Consider the following 20,785-nt stretch of genomic DNA (forward strand, 5'->3'; position numbering starts at 1 on the left):
TATTTTTTACTAAACTTGCTATTGAAATAAAATTTTGATAAAATTATCCATAGAAATAAAATTAAATTAAAACATTCTATTCCTCTGTTGGTTAAGCTACTCTTGTAGTTTAGTCAACATAATGGTTTTAAAGCTGACATCAAAACAACAAATACGAAATAAAATTATGACAAAATTTCCCATAGAAATAAAATTTTGACAAAATTTTTTATAGAAATAAATAAATACGACCAGCATAATTTTCCTCTGTTGGTTAAGCAACGCTTATAGTTTGGATAGAGGAAGCACGCTCAAAAAAACCCAGCCAACTGCACTCAAATCGATTATTTGACTTTGGTAAAGTAAAAGAGGGAATAACCGACTATCAAATACATTTTTTGATAGTCGACCCGGGAGGTTCATAGTTCACTTTGGGTTTAGTTAATTTTGACACAATTTTCTGTGGAAATAAAATTTTGAAAAAATGTTTTATAGCAAAACAAGTATATATGGCAGTAAGTTCGGCCAGGCCGAATCTTATGTACCATCCACCAAGGATTGCGTAGAAACTTATACGAACCACATCCACAATCGAATTACTTGCGTTGTGGTATCTGAAATCGTTTTCTAAATTGTGAGTTAATCCATACGTGGTATATATTAGACAAAAAAGGTATGTGTAGGTAAGTCTACAAATAATTACGAATAGATATAGACATTCGCACGGTACGTAGGGAGCCAGAATTGAAATATGGGGGTCGCTTATATGAGGGCTATATAGAATTATGAACTTGATATGGACCAATTTTTGTGTGATTAGGGAGCGATTTATCTGAGGGCTATATATAAATATAGACTGATATGGACCTAGTTTGGCATGGTTGTTAATGGCCATATACTAGTACAATGTACCAAATTTCAACCGACTCGGATGAAATTTGCTCCTCCAAGGGGCTCCGGAAGTCAAATCTGGGGATCGGTTGATATGGAGGCTATATATAATTATGAACCGATATGGACCCATTTTTGCATGGTTGTTGGAGACCATACACGAACACTATGTACCAAATTTCAACCGAATCGGATGAATTTTGCTCTTCCAAGGGGCTCCGGATGTCAAATCTGGGGATCGGTTTATATGGGGGCTATATATAATTATTAACCGATGTGAACCAATTTTTGCATAGTTGTTACACACCATATACTAACACCATGTACCAAATTTCAGCCGGATCGGACGAAATTTTCTTCTCTTAGAGGCTCCGAAAGCCAAATCGGGGGATGGGGGCTATATATAATTATGGACCAATGTGGACCAATTTTTGCATGGTTGTTAGTGACCATATACTAACACCATGTACCAAATTTCAGCCGGATCGGATGAAATTTGCTTCTCTTAGAGGGTCTGCAAGCCAAATTTGGGGTCCGTTTATATGGGGGCTATACGTAAAAGTGGACCGATATGGCCCATTTGCAATACGATCTGACCTACATCAATAACAACTACTTGTGCCAAGTTTCACGTCGATAGCTTGTTTCCTTCGCGATTTCAACAGACGGACGGACGAACAGACATGCTCAGATCGACTCAGAATTTCACCACGACCCAGAATATATATACTTTATGGGGTCTTAGATATTTCGATGTATTACAAACGGAATGACAAAATTAATATACCCCCATCCTATGGTGGAGGATATAACAATTGTTGATAAAATTTTCCATAGAAATAAAATTTTGACAAATTTTTCTATAGAAATAACATTTTGACAAAATTTTCTAGAGAAATAAAATTTTGACAAAATTTCCTAAAGAACTAAAATTTTGACAAAAATTCCTATAGAAATAAAATGTTGACAAAATTTGTTATAGAAGTAAAATGTTGACAGAAATTTGTTATAGAAATAAAATTTTGACAAAATTTTGTATGGAAATAAAAGTTTTGGCAAAATCTTCTATAGAAAGAAGATTTTGACCAAATTTTCTATAGAAATAAAATCTTGACAAAATTTTCTACAGTAATAAAATTTTGATAAAATTTTCTATAAAAAAATTGTGACAAAAATTTCTATTGAAATAAAATTTTGACAAAATTTTCTATAGAAACAAAAATTTCCATAGAAAAATAAAATTTTTACAAAATTTTCTATACAAATAAAATTTTGACTAAATTTCCGATAGAACTTAAATTTTGATAAAATTTTCTGTAGTAATAAAATTTTGACAAAATTTTCTATAGAAACAAAATTTTGACAAAATTTTCTATAGAAATAAAATTTTGACAAAATTTTCTATAGAAATAAAATTTTGACAAAATTTTCTATAGAAATTAAATTTTGACAAAATTTTCTACAGAAATAAAATGTTAACAAAATTTTGTATATAAATAAAATGTTGACTAAATTTACTATGGAAATAAAATTTTGACAAAATTTTCTATCGATATAAAATTTTGACAAAATTTTCTATAAAAATAAAATTTTGACAAAATTTCCGATAGAACTTAAATTTTGATAAAATTTTCTGTAGTAATCAAATTTTGACAAAATTGTCTATAGAAATAAAATGTTGACAACATTTTCTATAGAAATAAAATATTGACAAAATTGTCTATAGAAATAAAATTTTGACAAAATTTTCTATAGAAATAAAATTTTGACAAAATTTTCTACAGAAATAAAATGTTAACAAAATTTTGTATAGAAATAATATTTTGACAACATTTTCTATAGAAATAAAATTTTAACAAAATTTACTATGGAAATAAAATTTTGACAAAATTTTCTATCGATATAAAATGTTGACAAAATTTTCTATACAAATAAAATTTTGACAACATTTGCTATAGACATAAAATTTTGACAAATTTTCCAAAGAAATAAAATTTTGGCACATTTTCAATAGAAATAAAATTTTGACAAAATTTCTATAGAAATAAAATTTTGATAAAATTTTCAATAGAAATAAAATTTTGACAAAATTTCTATAGAAACACAATTTTGACATAATTTCTATAAAAATACAATTTTTGTAAAATTTTTATAGAAATTAAATTTTGATAAATTTTTTATAGAAATAAAATTTTGACAACATTTTTTATAGAAACAAAATTTTCACAAAATTTTTTATAGAAATAAAATTTTGACAAAATTTTCTACAGAAATAAAATGTTAACAAAATTTTCTATAGAAATAAAATTTTGACAAAATTTTCTATAGAATAAAATTTTGACAAAATTTTCTATAGAAATAAAATTTTAACAAAATTTACTATGGAAATAAAATTTTGACAAAATTTTGTATCGATATAAAATTTTGACAAAACTTTCTATAGAAATAAAATTTTGACAAAATTTTCTATAGAAATAAAATTTTGATAAAATTTCTATAGAAATAAAATCTTGATAAAATTTTCATAGAAATAAAATTTTGACAAAATTTTGTATAGAAATAAAATTTTGACAAAACTTTTTATAGAAATAAAATGTTGACAAAATTTTCTACTGAAATAAAATGTTAACAAAATTTTGTATAGAAATAATATTTTGACAAAATTTTCTATAAAAATAAAATTTGAACAAAATTTATAATGGAAATAAAATTTTGACAAAATTTCTATAGAAATAAAATTTTGATAAAATTTCTATAGAAATAAAATCTTGATAAAATTTTCTTTACAAAAAAATTCTCACAAAATTTTCTATAGAAATAAAGTTTTGACAAAATTTTCTATAGAAATAAAATTTTGACAAAATTTTCTATAGAAATACAATTTTGACAAAATTTTCTATAGAAATACAATTGATTTAGATTTAAATGAAATATAAACCCTTTATATAACTCCAATATATCGATCTATAAAGTTGTGCATAGTATATTATAATGGGCCCCGACCAACTTTCCTTACTTATTTATATGTAGATTTCATTCAAGTTTAATATTTTATTAGCTGTCTTTTTTAATAACATCAAACATATTAATCTATAAAATTTTAATTATTTCATTATTTTAGATTCATTTGGATTTCAAAATGCTTTTCGAAGAATGGACCAAATTGGACATTGATTTAAGTCACAACTCGATGACAACGTCAATATCGCAACAAAAGAATTCCAATTGGCAAATATTTCGCCAAGAACAAGCAACATTTTTCAAACACATGGAGGTGTTGGAAAAGAAATTAGCTACAATATTGCTGCAGGCATTTGGCGACTGTCACAATTGGGAGCAACTCACCAAGGTAACAATGTTCACATTCACAACCCCCTTCTCCCCACAAACTGTCATCACCTTGTCAAACTGTATTCGCATACATACTTGAATATATTGAAATATGTGGTATTTTAATACCCTAGAAATGTCTGTTTATGTTTTTCTTTTTTTTCCTTTCTCATTCTCATCACAAAAACATATTGTCCCTGGGTGCACACGATGCATGGTGGATGGCAAATGGATGGATGAATGGTTGAATATGATGTTGGTGCCCACCATGCCACTTTGTATTTTGTGTATTGCCAACCACATTGCCAACAGCTCACAACAATGTTTGCCAACATTGTTGTACAACGGCAAACCATTCAATCCGAATTACGGGTAATTTTGCCACACATCCTCGATGTCTATCGCGAAGAATTGGAGCTGATTGAAGGCATTGTCAGTGAAGTGTTGTTGGCATTTGAATATTGTCGAGGTGTTGCTGCCATACCTCTGGAGCGTAGCAACTTTCCACCCATGGCCGCAGCAATGATGTGGTTGGAGAACTGTATGCGTAGATGTGATGTATTTGCTGCCAACGAATTGAATGCTTTGATAAAAGTATTGCTGTAAGTTTTTACCATTTTTAAAATGGGAAAATATTTTACCCATCTCTTCTGCCCGCAACACAGTGCGTAGGGGGCGGAGAGGCAAACAAAAATGAAAAAAAAAACGCCAGCATTGAAAAATGTCACGAACATCGATATACCTCAGTAACTCTTAGTACAAGGAATGAATTTGTGAATGCGGTTGCAATGGATGTAACATAGGCCATATCGATAATTTGTTGAATAAAACACGTAAGGAAGGTCTAAAGTCGGGAGGAGCCATCGACACTATCAAATTTGTTGGGTTATAAAGGTTTATTTTCCCGTATACCATACGTATATTTAAATCTGACTCGATTTGGACAAAATTAGACTTCTATAAAATTTACAGACTTTAAATGTAAGTCGGCTATTGCCTTGGTTGAAACACAGTGTTAGTACAAATATATGGAAAATATTTAAATCTAAAGCAATTTTTAGACAACTTGGCAAAAGTGCACTTATGATTTATCGGATGATAGATATGTATGAGAGGTATAAGAAAATTTGACTAATTTGTACAAGGTTTTGATGTAGCAGTGGTGATTTTACGGGGAAAATGTAGTTATTTTGGCCATTTTTTACCAAATCGGTAAAACATATATATGGGAGCTATATTTAAATCTGAAGTGATTTTAACCAAATTTGGTACGCATACTCGTAGTAGGAATGTTAATTACACTCCTATATATATATATATATATATATATATATATATATATATATATATATATATATATATATATATATATATATATATATATATATATATATATATATATATATATATATATATATATATATATATATATATATATATATATATATATATATATATATATATATATATATATATATATATATATATATATATATATATATATATATATATATATATATATATATATATATATATATATATATATATATATATTTCGCAAAATTTTATTTATGATATATATGTATTAGAAGTTTAGGAAAATTATTATCATTTTTACAAATTTTCGACTGGCGATTTTACAAGGAAAATGTTGGTATTTTGGCCATTTTTGTCGAAATCAGAAAAACATATATATGGGAGCTATATCTAAATCTGAACCGATTCCAAATTTGGTACGCATTGCTACAATGCTAATTCTACTCCCTGTGCAAAATTTCAAATAAATCGGAGTTAAAAATTGGCCTCTGTGGTCATATGAGTATAAATCGGGCGAAAGCTACATATGGGAGATATATCTAAATCTGAACCGATTTCAACCAAATTTGGCACGCATAGCAACAATGCTAATTCTACACCCTGTGCAAAATTTCAACTAAATCGGAGTTAGAAATTGGCCTCTGTGGTCATATGAGTGTAAATCGGGCCAAAGCTATATATGGGAGATATATCTAAATCTGAACCGTTTTCTTCCAAAATCAATAGGGTTCTATTCTGACCCAAATTAGGAACATGTGCCAAATTTGAAGGCAATTGGACTTAAATTGCGACCTAGACTTTGATCACAAAAATGTGTTCACAGACAGACGGACGGACAGACAGACGGACATGGTTATATCGACTCAGGGACCCACCCTGAGCATTATTGCCAAAGACACCATGTGTCTCCTTCTGGGTGTTATAATACCCTGTTCCGCAGTGTGGCGCAGGGTATAATCAACACAAAAAATTCAAAACAAGTATATACGGCAGTAAGTTCGGACAGGCCGAATTTTAAATACCCACCACCATGAATCAAATATTAGGGTTTCCTTTGAAATTTCAGGGGGGTTTGAGGACAGATCAAGCAGAGCAGTTCAACCACTTCCCGAAGATACATTTAAAGATTTTACCTATGGAGACTACATCAGATTCTTGATTTACAAGAACCATCTTTGTTTGAGTTTTAGAGGAATCATTAACATCTCTTGTAAGTGTGCAAGAAAATTATAAAATAACGTCTTGATTTGAAATCTTAAATCTGTAGATTTTCACACGATAAGTAAAATCCGGAAATTTTACATTGAGTTTCAAGCAATTTTCATTATCGTTGCGCCTTCTATATCCTCAAGAAGTGAAATCGGTCTATATAGAGGCATTAACAAATGGACCGATAAAAACTTAATCCGATACACGTTTTTGTGAGCCTAAAATACCAGAACATTTGTAATTTCAGACAAATCGGATAAAAACTACGGTTTCTTGAAACCCAAAGCGTTAAATCGGGAAATCGTTCTTATGGGAGCTATACTAAAGCATTGACCGACACTCACCGTTTTCGGCACACCTTTCAATTTGGATAAAAACTTCGGATTCTAGAAGCCCAAGAAGTAACATCGGGAATAGGTCTATATGGGCGCTATACCAAAACATGGACCGATACTCGACATTTTCGCCACGCCTATTTGAGGTCCAAAAATACCTCTAGATTTCGAATTTCAGCCAAATTGGATAAAAAATAGGTTTCTATAAGCGCAAGAAGGGGGCTATAAAAACATTTTTGGCACACATCTTTATGTTCCTAAAATACCTCCAGATTTCCAATTTCAGGCGAATTGGATAAAAACTACAGTTTTTATAATCCCAAGACCCAAAATCGGGAGATCGGTTTATATTTTGGGACTATATCAAAACTTGGACCGATATAGCCAATCTTCGAACTTGACCTGCCTGCAGACAAGTTTGTGCCAAATTTCAGGACGATAGCTCCATTATTGAAGGCTGTAGCGTGATTACAACAGACAGACAGACAGACGGACATTGTTATATCGTCTTATAATTTCTCCCTGATCAAGAATATATATCTATATATATAAAATTCAATTTATGTTTGTCTATTTGTTTGTTTGTTTGTATGTACCGAGTTGGCTCCGAAACGGCTGAACCGATTTACTTGAAACTTTCAGAGATCGTAGGGGGCGTTCATGTGGTGAAAATAGGGTACCTCATTTTTTGAACCTGGTCGCGGAGGGGAACCTCCTCTTTGTCGGACTTTTTGAAAATTGGACCAAAGTTGACCGATTTGGTTGAAATTTTCGTTGAAGATTGGGGTTGGTATCTAGACAAAGATCCGCTACTTTTTATTTCGATATTTGTGGCGGAGGGGGGCCTCTCCTTTGTTCGACTTTTTTTAAAGTACAGTGAAAAAACTAAAATTCTCTAAATTATCTGAGATTTATAGAGAACATGCAGTGAGGTTATGGAATTAATATGGGGTACCCGATAATTTCATATGTGGATGGGGAGGAGGACCTCCCCCTTGCCCTACTTTTTGAAACTTGGAACAAAATTATGCGATTTGCTTGAAATTTTCATTGAATGTTGGGGTTGGCATGAAGACAAAAATCCGCTACATTATTTTCCGATATTTGGTCGGGGAGGGGGACCATCCCTTTGCCCAAATTTTGTTTTTTTTTTTTAAGTTCAAACAAAACTCCCCCGACTGAAATTTTACAGAAAAAATGGGTTTCGAAATTTATATCAGGTTCCTGATTTTTTAATAAAAATAAAAGGGCATAGGGAGACATCCGCTTCTCTTAAGTAACTACATACAGAGAAACAATTAAACTTTACCGAGTTACTTGAAATTTACAGAGGACTGGGGAGAGATCGTAACCTTCGTCAACCGTAATAGTTGATACCTGATTTTGTGATATTTGGACGGAAGAGAGGCCGCCCCTTTAGGCTTATAATTTGCTTGACATTTTCTGGGACGTTTACAAAAGATGCGCTTTTCGACATTTGGTCGGGGAGGAGGTCCTCCTCTAAAACTACAAAAAAAATTTAAGTTTTCTTGAAATTTACAAAAGCAGTTGGGGAAGGTTATGAACGACGAGGCAACCTTCCTTGCCCCACACTTGAAGGAAAGTTTCAAGAATTTTCAGGGAAGGTTAGGGGTGTCGATATTGTATCGGGGAAAGTGACGTCCCTTTAAAACAATAGAGCAATTACAGGGAAATTTACAGGGACGTGGCAGGAGGTGATTAAATTTATACATAATTTTTAAATTAGTATATGATTTTTCGATATCTGGTTGGGGAAGGGGAAAATTGAAATAAACTTTATCGATTTACTTCGATAGAATTTATAGGGACCATTGAGTAGTTGCGAAATTAATATAGGGTACGTGATAGTCCGATATCAGGTCGGAGTGGAGCGAAGGTGGGGAGAGGGTTCCCTTTTGTCCGTTTTTTTTTTTTCTTAAATTGAAAGTAGAGGGTTGTCCGTAAATGGGAACTCGGTACATAATTTTATGATTTTTGTACAGGCTTCTGTCAGACTTCTTTTTAGTCTTCATTTTAGTAAAGAGAGGGTTCCCTTTTGTCCGTTTTTATACCCTCCACCATAGGATGGGGGTATATTAACTTTGTCATTCCGTTTGTAACACATCGAAATATTGCTCTAAGACCCCATAAAGTATATATATTCTGGGTCGTGGTGAAATTCTGAGTCGATCTAAGCATGTCCGTCCGTCCGTCCGTCTGTCCGTCTGTCCGGCTGTCCGTCCGTCTGTGGAAATCACGCTAACTTCCGAACGAAACAAGCTATCGACTTGAAACTTGGCACAAGTAGTTGTTATTGATGTAGGTCGGATGGTATTGAAAATGGGCCATATCGGACCACGTTTACGTATAGCCCCCATATAAACCGATCCCCAAATTTGGCTTAGGGAGCCTCCCGAAGCAGCAAAATTAATCCGATCCGGTTGAAATTTGGTACGTGGTCTAAGTATACGGTCTCTAACAACCATGCAAAAATTGGTCCATGTCGGTCCATAATTATATATAGCCCCCATATAAACCGATCCCCAGATTTGACCTCCGGAGCCTCTTGGGGGGCAAAATTCATCCGATCCGATTGAAATTTGGTACCTGATGTTAGTATATGGTCTCTAACAACCATGCAAAAATTGGTCCATATCGGTCCATAATTATATATAGCCCCCATATAAACCGATCCCCAGATTTGACCTCCGGAGACTTTTGGAGGGGCAAAATTCATCCAATCCGGTTGAAATTTGGTACCTGATGTTAGTATACGGCCTCTAACAACCATGCAAAAATTGGTCCATATCAGTCCATAATTATATGTAGCTCCCATATAAACCGATCCCCAGATTTGACCACCGGAGCCTCTTGGAGGAGCAAAATTCATCCGATCCGGTTGAAATTTAGTACGTGGTCTTAGTATACGGTTTTTAACAGCCATGCAAAAATTGGTCCATATCGGTCCATAATTATATATAGCCCCCATATAAACCGATCCCCAGATTTGAACTCCGGAGCCTCTTGGAGGGGCAAAATTCATCCGATCCGGTTGAAATTTGGTACCTGATGTTAGTTTACGGCCTCAAATAACCATGCAAAAATTGGTCCATATCGGTCCATAATTATATATAGCCCCCATATAAACCGATCCCCAGATTTGACCTCCGGAGCCTCTTGGAAGAGCAAAATTCATCCGATCCAGTTGAAATTTGGTACATGGTGTTAGTATATGGTCTCTAACAACCATGCAAAAATTGGTCCATATCGGTCCATAATTATATATAGTTCCCATATAAACCGTCCCCAGATTTGACGTCCGGAACCTCTTGGAGGAGCAAAAGTCATCCGATACGGTTGAAATTTGGTACATTTTGTCAATATATAGCCTCTAACAGCCATGTAAAAATTGGTCCATATCGGTCTTTAGTTATATATATCCGATGACTTATTACACAAAAATTGGTCCATATCGCCAAAAATAATCTACCAAAACTTTATTTCCATAGAAAATTTTGTCAAATTTTATTACTGTAGAAAGTTTTGTCAAAATTTCATTTCTATAGAAAGTTTTGTCAAAAGTTTATTTCTATACAAATGTTTGTCAAAATTTTATTTCCATAGAAAATTTTGTCAAAATTTTATTTCTATAGAAAATTTTGTAATCTACCAAAACTTTATTTCCATAGAAAATTTTGTCAAATTTTATTACTATAGAAAGTTTTGTTAAAATTTCATTTCTATTGAAAGTTTTGTCAAAAGTTTATTCTATAGAAATGTTTGTCAAAATTTTATTTCTATAGAAAATTTTGTAAAAAATTTATTTCTGTAGAAAATTTTGTCAACATTTTATTTCTATACTAAGTTTTGTCAAAATTTCATTTCTATACAAAATTTTGTCAACATTTTATTTCTATAGAAATTTTTGTCAAAATTGTATTGCTATAGAAAATTTTGTCAACATTTTATTTCTATAGAAAATTTTGTCAAGTTTTTATTTCTATAGAAAATTTTGTCAAATTTTTATTTCTATAGAAAATTTTGTCAAAATTTTATTTCTATAGAAAATTTTGTCAAGGTTTCATTTCTATAGAAAATTTTGTCAAAATTTTATTTCTATAGAAAATTTTGTCAAACTAGATTATATACGTATTTAATCGGACTTTTTTTGTTTAATATATACCCCGTATGGGCTAACTTACAATTTAGACAGTGTTAAAAAGTTTTACGATACCTTGCCATCGGCAAGTGTTATCGCAACCCAAGTAATTCGATTGTGGATGACAGCCTTTAGTAGAAGTTCCTACGCAATCCATGGTGGAGGGTACATAAGATTCGGCCTGGCCGAACTTACGGCCGTATATACTTGTTTTTCTTAAGTTGAAAGTAGAGGGTTGTCCGTAAATGGGAACTCGGTACATAATTTTATGATTTTTGTACAGGCTTCTGCCAGACTTCTTTTTAGTAAAGAACTTAAATTTACATGAAATTGGCAGCCAACGTAGAGGGTGCATCATTTTCCCACATTTTAGCAAATGTTAATGTGGTAAATTTTTTTACTACTTTTGCTTTTTCCGATTTATTGGATGGGAAACAGTAATTCTTTGTATGTTATTATAATATAGTGCTTAGTTTTCAGATATGTTGAGGAGAAGGATACTTTTCCTTGACAAACCCCACTTAAAATTCACAAGAAATATAGAAGATTGTCCAACTACTTGAATACAGAACATTATTAAAAAAATTTGGAGGAAAGGGTACACCCTCTCCCGCCGTATTTGTACCTATAAACGAAAAATCAAGTAGTCCGATTTGTTTAAAAGAATTGAAATCTTTTCGAATTTGTTTTCAGCACGAAGGATATAGTTGACTAAGTTAATGCAAAATGTTCCTCCAAATACGCTTCGGAAGGCGCAGCAAAGCGGGCCGGGTTACGCTAGTACTTTATATAGTCGGAAATCGATATTTCGATGTGTTACAAACGGAATGACAAACTTATTGTTCCCCCGTCACCATTCTATGGTGGTAGGAATAATTATCGTAATTTGCAAAACCTTCTCAAAAGAACTTCCATAGAAGTGAAAAAGTCAAACGGCACAAGTTCAAATCCCAACGGGGATGAATTTCTTTATTTTTTTTTTATTATTATTTTACTTTTTTATTGATTTTCTATTCTAGTCCAAAACGTAAATTTTTACTTACTTTTAAGACTTGGCCAAAAGGACAACTTCCAATTTTTGTTTGCTGGGGTATACTAATCACCCTCGTCACTTTCTGGTTTAGAAACAAGTTCATGGATTCCAAACCAGTTTTTACCAAACTCTAAAGTGTTTGATTATTCCCTCTCAGCAATTCTGATTAAATTTTTGAGCGCTTCAAAGCTTCTGTATGTGGTTTAATCGTAATGTGAAATGCCAATCGGACTCCGATGAAAAGGAGATTCATTATGCTAAATATAGGATCGGGCACCACTCATTGATAAGACAGAATTTCACCACCTATGGTAATGCAACACTGTAAAGCGCTTTATTTTTATACCCACCATCATAGAATGGTGACGGGGGTATAATAAGTTTGTCATTCCGTTTGTAACACATCTAAATATCGATTTCCGACTATATAAAGTATATACATTCTTGATCAGGGAGAAATTCAAAGACGGTATAATCATGTCCGTCTGTCCGTCTGTCTGTTGTAATCACGCTACATTCTTCAATAATGAAGCAATCGTGCTGAAATTTTGCACAAGCTCGTCTTTTGTCTGCAGGCTGGTCAAGTTCGAAGATGATCTATATCGGTCCAGGTTTTGATATAGTCCCCATATAAACCGACCTCCCGATTTGGGGTCTTGGGCTTATTTTTATCCAATTCGTCTGGAATTGGAAATCTTGAGGTATTTTAGGACCACAAAGAGCTGTGCAAAAAATGGTAAGCATCGGTCCATGTTTTGGTATAGCCCCCATAAAGACCGATCTCCCGATTTTACTTCTTGGGCTTCTAGAAACTCTATTTACTATCCGATTTGGCTGATATTGGAAATCTACAGGTATTTTAGGACCATGAAGAGGTGTGCCAAAATTGGTGAGTATCCCCAGCAAAAACTAGGTAACCACATCTCATTACAATTGACATTACCAGGAGTAAAGCTGTCATTACACGTTGCATTACATTGACGCGAGTTATAATGACTAACTTGTAATGACAAAAATAAATACTTCTCGGTAATTTTCGAATTGTTATTCTCAAATTTTATGCAGTTGTAGTTAACGAATTAATAAAATAGAATAAATGATGGTACCATTAGGTATAATTATTCACATAATCGAGCACTTACATAAAAAATCAAAAAGAATATGTAATGTAACGGTAATTCTGAAAATTGTTCCGTTAAGAAATTTTTATCACAAATATTTTATAATAATTGTGTTTAATGACATTGTCATATTACGTTTTAAATAAATGCTTTCTTATACCTCATTCACATTACACTTCCTAAATGCGCTTATACTAAATTTCAAATACCATTTGCCTTATAAAAAAGAGACTTAAAATCCACTTTTAGTAGATTTTGAACCTTATGTGAATTGGCTATTGGATATATTATAACGTAATTCACGAATCCAACTCCCTTAAACAACCCACATTTATTTCTATTTTAAGTGTGAAATTAATTTGCTTCTTATTTAGATTATTTATAAGATTTTTTGTTTATACAATATTCGTTTCTATTCAAGTAGTTCTTCTATTACAGCATCACTCGCCATATTTTGATCCAATGTAATCGGCGATAGAAATCAATATTTTCGAGATTTGGTTGCCTGAGACAATAAGTGACTATTTTGCAAGCTTTGGTGTATCTACGAATAAGTCATTACATATTAGGTGATTATATGCTTTAAATGCACTACTTATTTTATGGCCGAAAGTATACCTGGGGAGAAGTACTTTCCTTCTAGGACATGTGTATGTAAATGTAATACGAAGTGATGCCAATTAATAAGTGGTTATTCATTTTTAAATAGGCTTACCTACAAGATTACCGGGTAATGAGAGTTTTTGCTGGATCGGTCCATGTTTTGGTATAGCCCCCATATAGGCGGATCTCCCGATTTTACTTCTTGTGCTTATAAAAATCGTAGTATTTTTTCCAATTTGCCTCAAATTGAAAATCTAGAGGTATTTTAGGACCATAAAAAGGTGTGCCGAAAATTGTGAATATAGGTCCCGATTTTACTGTTGTAATCACGTCACAGAGAGGAATTTTTGGACCATAAAGAGGTATGCGAAAAATGATGAGTATCGGTCCATGTTTTGATATAGCCCCCATATAGACCGATCTCCCGAATTTATTTCTTGGGCTTCTAGAATCCGTAGTTTTTATCCAATTTGCCTGAAATTTGACCATAAAGAGGTGTGCCAAAAATGGTGAGTATCGGTCCGTGTTTTGGTATATCCTCCATATAGACCGATCTCCAGATTTTATTTCTTGGGTTTGTAGACGTCGTAGTTTTGATCCAATTTGCACGAAATTTAAAATCTAGAATTATTTTACGACCATAAAGAGGTTCCCCGAAAATGGTGAGTATCGGTCAATGGTTTAGTATAGCCCCTATATAAAGGCTGATACGGTCAAAATTTGGTCAATATAAACTTGACGTATTTCTTTCAATTTTGCATTTAAAAAACCTGAACACCCCTCATTTTAAAGGTGTGTGTGTAGAATGTTGCTCCTATTTTGATTTTGGAATTCACTCTTCAGTTGTCAAAATGCCGTTCAAGCAAGAAGAGCAGCGTATCAAAATTTTGCTCGCGCATCGCGAAAATCCGAGCTACTCGCTCGCAAAATTGGCAAAATCGCTAAAAGTTGCCAAATCAACCGTTACAAATGAAATTAAAGTGTTTGGGGAACGTTTGTCGACAGCCAGGAAGTCTGGATCGGGGGGAAATCGAAAACCGGAAGCCGCGGAGACGACAAAGGGAGTTGCCGGTAGTTTCAAGCGAAACCCTAACCTCTCTCTCCGAGATGCCGCAAATAAGCTGGGTGTATCGTCTACAACCGTGCCTCGAGCCAAAAACCGAGCCGGACTATCGACTTACAAGAAGGTAGTGACTCCAAATCGCGATGATAAACAAAATACGACGGCCAAAACGCGATCCCGGAGGCTGTACACGACGATGCTGACGAAGTTTGACTACGTGGTAATGGACGACGAAACCTACGTCAAAACCGACTACAAGCAGCTTCCGGGACAGGAGTTTTATACGGCAAAAGGAAGGGGAAAGGTAGCAGATATTTTCAAGCACATAAAACTGTCAAAGTTCGCAAAGAAATATCTGGTTTGGCAAGCCATCTGTACCTGTGGCTTGAAAAGCAGCATTTTCATAGCTTCCGGGACTGTCAACCAAGAAATTTACGTGAAAGAGTGTTTGAATAAACGTCTGCTGCCTTTCCTGAAGAAACACGGTTGTTCCGTACTGTTTTGGCTGGATTTGGCCGCCAACAACGTGCAGGTGGTTCCCAACGACAAGAACCCTCCCAACACGCCAGAGCTCCGCCCAATTGAGAAATACTGGGCTATTGTCAAGCGGAACCTAAAGAAGACCACAAAAACTGCTAAGGACGAGCAGCAGTTCAAGGCAAACTGGCTTTCTGCGGCGAAGAAGGTGGACAAGGTGGCTGTACAAAATCTGATGGCAGGTGTCAAGCGTGAGGTCCGGCAATTCGGATTTGGAAAAGCGATAGCCTAACTGAATATTTTTCCTGAATTTTATACTAATTGAACTTGAAAAAGAAATTTAATTTGATTTTTTAAATAAACGATTTCACCGATTTACACGCGTTTTCCCTTGACTAAATTTTGACCGTATCAGCCTTTAGACCGATCTCCCGATTTAACTCCTTGGATTTCTAGACACCGTAGTTTTTTAGCAGATTTGCCTGAAATTGTATTCTAGACTCCCAACAACGAGTATGGGATTTAGTTCTTAACGGACCATATGGTATGGCCTCCGGAAATTAAAAATGTATCCGATTTTCATATCCCAGCGGCGAAATCGAGAAGGACCTTGCAAATTCAGGCATGTTAAATGCCTTAAATTGGAAGGAGTTGTGTTTATAAGGCATGCATGTGTACTGATTTTACATTCATCGGAAGCCTTCTAAAATCAGACCTGTATTTAAGCATTGCGTTTCATTTACTTTTTTCACTTTATGCACACGGACATTCTCTCTGCCTTCTTTATAGCAAGTTGTATAACATGGGTGTTAAAATTATGTAGCAAGAGAGATGTCTTGTGCTCTCGTTTAAAAGAGAGCTTTAAAATTGTTTACATTCCTATTAATTTATAATTAGAATGCATTTGTAATGCCTTTGGAAGTCAAACGGTTATTTCATATTATGACAATCCCCGACTTACAAATAGAAATGAATAGGCATGTAATTACATTGCTTTCCACTTCCAAAAATAAGCTATTAGGAATGCTTAGGATTTCGTGTATGTTAAAGGAATTGTATTTTAACATTTTCTACCCCCCAACAAAAACAAAAATGAAACATAGCAACATTTGAAATTTATAACTATTTATGTCAGAAAATATTTTCATTAATGCCATGTGGATAATAATTTAGCGTACGCCAGTACATGCTATTCGTTAGTTGAATTATTGATCTGGTAAAGTACGTACACGCACAGAAAAACCATGTTTGGACATGGTTGCCGCATCCATTTAATGCTTATCTAGAGCATGTAATTGCCGCGAAAACCATGTATTTTGTCTTTGTAAAAATAGTTTTCGAGCGGAGAAAAATATATGTTGGCAATAAGCATTTAAATGGTTCTCAAATACCGCAAACATGTTTTATCATTTAAATGATAGAATTTGAAACCATTAAATGGTCGGGAAAATCATGTTCCTGATCATTCCATTTTTTTACTTTTTTACAGGGAAAAAAGTATTTTTATAGGTTGAGTATAGACATGTCGAGAACCATTACATGGCCATAAAGACCACTTACATTTTTTTAACATTTTTGCAGCGAAAAGAATTTTATAAAAAACATTGACCAGGTACACACGATTTTCATTTTGCGCGTCAGTCGTGTGTTGATTGTTTCTTGGAATGGACGGAGAATACGGATTTTTTGTGTTTTGTGTTAATTTATTTATTCAGAAGTGGAACGTGGTTTTATGTGACCACAAAAAAAGGAAAGTGTAATTGAAAAAATTTACCTTTTTTTTGTTCTGTATTTTGCTATATGGTATCATTTATTATACCCTCCACCATAGGATGGGGGTATATTAACTTTGTCATTCCGTTTGTAACACATCGAAATATTGCTCTAAGACCCCATAAAGTATATATATTCTGGGTCGTGGTGAAATTCTGAGTCGATCTAAGCATGTCCGTCCGTCCGTCTGTCCGTCCGTCCGTCTGTCCGGCTGTCCGTCCGTCTGTGGAAATCACGCTAACTTCCGAACGAAACAAGCTATCGACTTGAAACTTGGCACAAGTAGTTGTTATTGATGTAGGTCGGATGGTATTGAAAATGGGCCATATCGGACCACGTTTACGTATAGCCCCCATATAAACCGATCCCCAAATTTGGCTTGGGGAGCCTCCCGGAGCAGCAAAATTCATCCGATCCGGTTGAAATTTGGTACGTGGTCTTAGTATACAGTCTCTAACAACCATGCAAAAATTGGTCCATATCGGTCCATAATTATATATAGCCCCCATATAAACCGATCCCCAGATTTGACCTCCGGAGCCTCTTGGAGGGGCAAAATTCATCCGATCCGATTGAAATTTGGTACCTGATGTTAGTATATGGTCTCTAACAACCATGCAAAAATTGGTCCATATCGGTCCATAATTATATATAGCCCCCATATAAACCGATCCCCAGATTTGACCTCCGGAGACTTTTGGAGGGGCAAAATTCATCCGATCCGGTTGAAATTTGGTACCTGATGTTAGTATATGGCCTCTAACAACCATGCAAAAATTGGTCCATATCGGTCCATAATTATATATAGCTCCCATATAAACCGATCCCCAGATTTGACCACCGGAGCCTCTTGGAGGAGCAAAATTCATCCGATCCGGTTGAAATTTAGTACGTGGTCTTAGTATACGGTTTTTAACAACCATGCAAAAATTGGTCCATATCGGTCCATAATTCAATATAGCCCCCATATAAACCGATCCCCAGATTTGTCCTCCGGAGCCTCTTGGAGGGGCAAAATTCATCCGATCCGGTTGAAATTTGGTACCTGATGTTGGTTTACGGCCTGTAATAACCATGCAAAAATTGGTCCATATCGGTCCATAATTATATATAGCCCCCATATAAACCGATCCCCAGATTTGACCTCCGGAGCCTCTTGGAAGAGCAAAATTCATCCGATCCAGTTGAAATTTGGTACATGGTGTTAGTATATGGTCTCTAAAAACCATGCAAAAATTGGTCCATATCGGTCCATAATTATATATAGTTCCCATATAAACCGTCCCCAGATTTGACGTCCGGAACCTCTTGGAGGAGCAAAAGTCATCCGATACGGTTGAAATTTGGTACATTTTGTCAATATATGGCCTCTAACAGCCATGTAAAAATTGGTCCATATCGGTCTTTAGTTATATATAGCCGATGACTTATTACACAAAAATTGGTCCATATCGCCAAAAATAATCTACCAAAACTTTATTTCCATAGAAAATTTTGTCAAATTTTATTACTATAGAAAGTTTTGTCAAAATTTCATTTCTATAGAAAGTTTTGTCAAAAGTTTATTTCTATACAAATGTTTGTCAAAATTTTATTTCCATAGAAAATTTTGTCAAAATTTTACTTCTATAGAAAATTTTGTAATCTACCAAAACTTTATTTCCATAGAAAATTTTGTCAAATTTTATTACTATAGAAAGTTTTGTTAAAATTTCATTTCTATAGAAAGTTTTGTCAAAAGTTTATTTCTATAGAAATGTTTGTCAAAATTTTATTTCTATAGAAAATTTTGTAAAAAATTTATTTCTGTAGAAAATTTTGTCAACATTTTATTTCTATACAAAATTTTGTCAAAATTTTATTTCTATACAAAATTTTGTCAACATTTTATTTCTATAGAAATTTTTGTCAAAATTGTATTGCTATAGAAAATTTTGTCAACATTTTACTTCCATAGAAAATTTTGTCAACATTTTATTTCTATAGAAAATTTTGTCAAGTTTTTATTTCTATAGAAAATTTTGTCAAATTTTTATTTCTATAGAAAATTTTGTCAAAATTTTATTTCTATAGAAAATTTTGTCAAAGGTTTCATTTCTATAGAAAATTTTGTCAAAATTTTATTTCTATAGAAAATTTTGTCAAACTAGATTATATACGTATTTAATCGGCCTTTTTTTGTTTAATATATACCCCGTATGGGCTAACTTACAATTTAGAAGACAGTGTTAAAAAGTTTTACGATACCTTGCCATCGGCAAGTGTTATCGCAACCCAAGTAATTCGATTGTGGATGACAGCCTTTAGTAGAAGTTCCTACGCAATCCATGGTGGAGGGTACATAAGATTCGGCCTGGCCGAACTTACGGCCGTATATACTTGTTTTTATTTGCAGTTACATGATGTCTGCGTTTGTACATTTGATGAGCACGATGTAAATATGGAATAATTACTTATTGTTGAAATTGAAATAAAATAGAGTGTGTAAAAATATATGAAGTCTGCTTGAACGGCATTATAAATACAAATAAACAATGAATTAGTTTATAAATAAACAAAAACAAACAAATAAAGTTAATTTTGTGTTTTCTTTTCTCAAGTGGCGTCCTTTTTTCGACGATGAAAAAAGATCAGAACATTTTAGGTTGTGACCATGTTCTTTTAACTAGGAGAAAAGCATTTTTAATGAATACCATAACATTTTAAATCGTGACCATTGTCTTTTCATTAAAACAAATTTCTTTTTATCAATATAATAACATTTTAGATGAGGACAATTATATTTTTCTTAGAACCACGTTCACTGAGCCAACATGGTTGCAGGTTAAAATGTTACATGGTCGCCGCAAAAATAGCTCCTATCATATTATTTTGCTCTTCGAATATGATTGTGACAATCATGTTTCTTCTCTGCGTGTACGTCTTCCAAATTATAAAGTGTTTCGCATTTGCGATAGTAACCATAAGTATAAAACTCAAACGGTAAGTCTTTAATTTTATTTTATTATTTTCATTTTTTAATTTTTTTAGTTCTTTCAGATCTTGACAATAAATTTACCGAAACGCAGAAAGAATATAGAGCCCAGACGAATCAAATATAGTGATATCTTGGGGAGTGACTTGACATTTTCTTTATGTTTTTATATATCTCAGAACGCTAATCATTTTTAATGTTAAAAATAAATAAATTTGAAACAAAAGCATACAAATGTAATACCGGATTATTTACCGGATGCCTTTATTATTTTGGGAATGTGTATGGAAGGCCTTCCTAAACGAGAACCCGTTTAGCGCTACAACATGCCTACAATAGGAAGGACGTGAGAAGTAGTTATATTATCAGTAATTATGTAGGTGTTTTATATACACTCCTGTAAGCCTCCTTCTTTTTGGAGGGCTGGTGAAGGGTCTTTTATGGAAGCTACAAATAAGGCCTCTCACCCTATGTTAAATGGAAAGGAAGGTGTAATGTCCTAAGCAGGCCTCTGTAATGCC

General features: G+C 33.5%; 1 protein-coding gene across 1 annotated transcript in view; it reads left to right on the plus strand.

Annotated features, from left to right (window-relative positions):
- The window catches only part of LOC142238925 (dynein beta chain, ciliary), a 243,383-nt gene that overhangs the window by 50,925 nt on the left and 171,673 nt on the right, over window positions 1-20,785 (plus strand). The window contains exons 6-7 of the mRNA XM_075310695.1: window positions 3,992-4,219; window positions 4,513-4,802. Coding sequence (XP_075166810.1) covers window positions 3,992-4,219; window positions 4,513-4,802 — 518 coding nt within the window. The remainder of the gene's footprint in view (window positions 1-3,991; window positions 4,220-4,512; window positions 4,803-20,785) is intronic.

This window comes from Haematobia irritans, chromosome 1, assembly GCF_050003625.1.
Source record: "Haematobia irritans isolate KBUSLIRL chromosome 1, ASM5000362v1, whole genome shotgun sequence".
Classification (NCBI taxonomy): Eukaryota; Metazoa; Arthropoda; class Insecta; order Diptera; family Muscidae; genus Haematobia; species Haematobia irritans.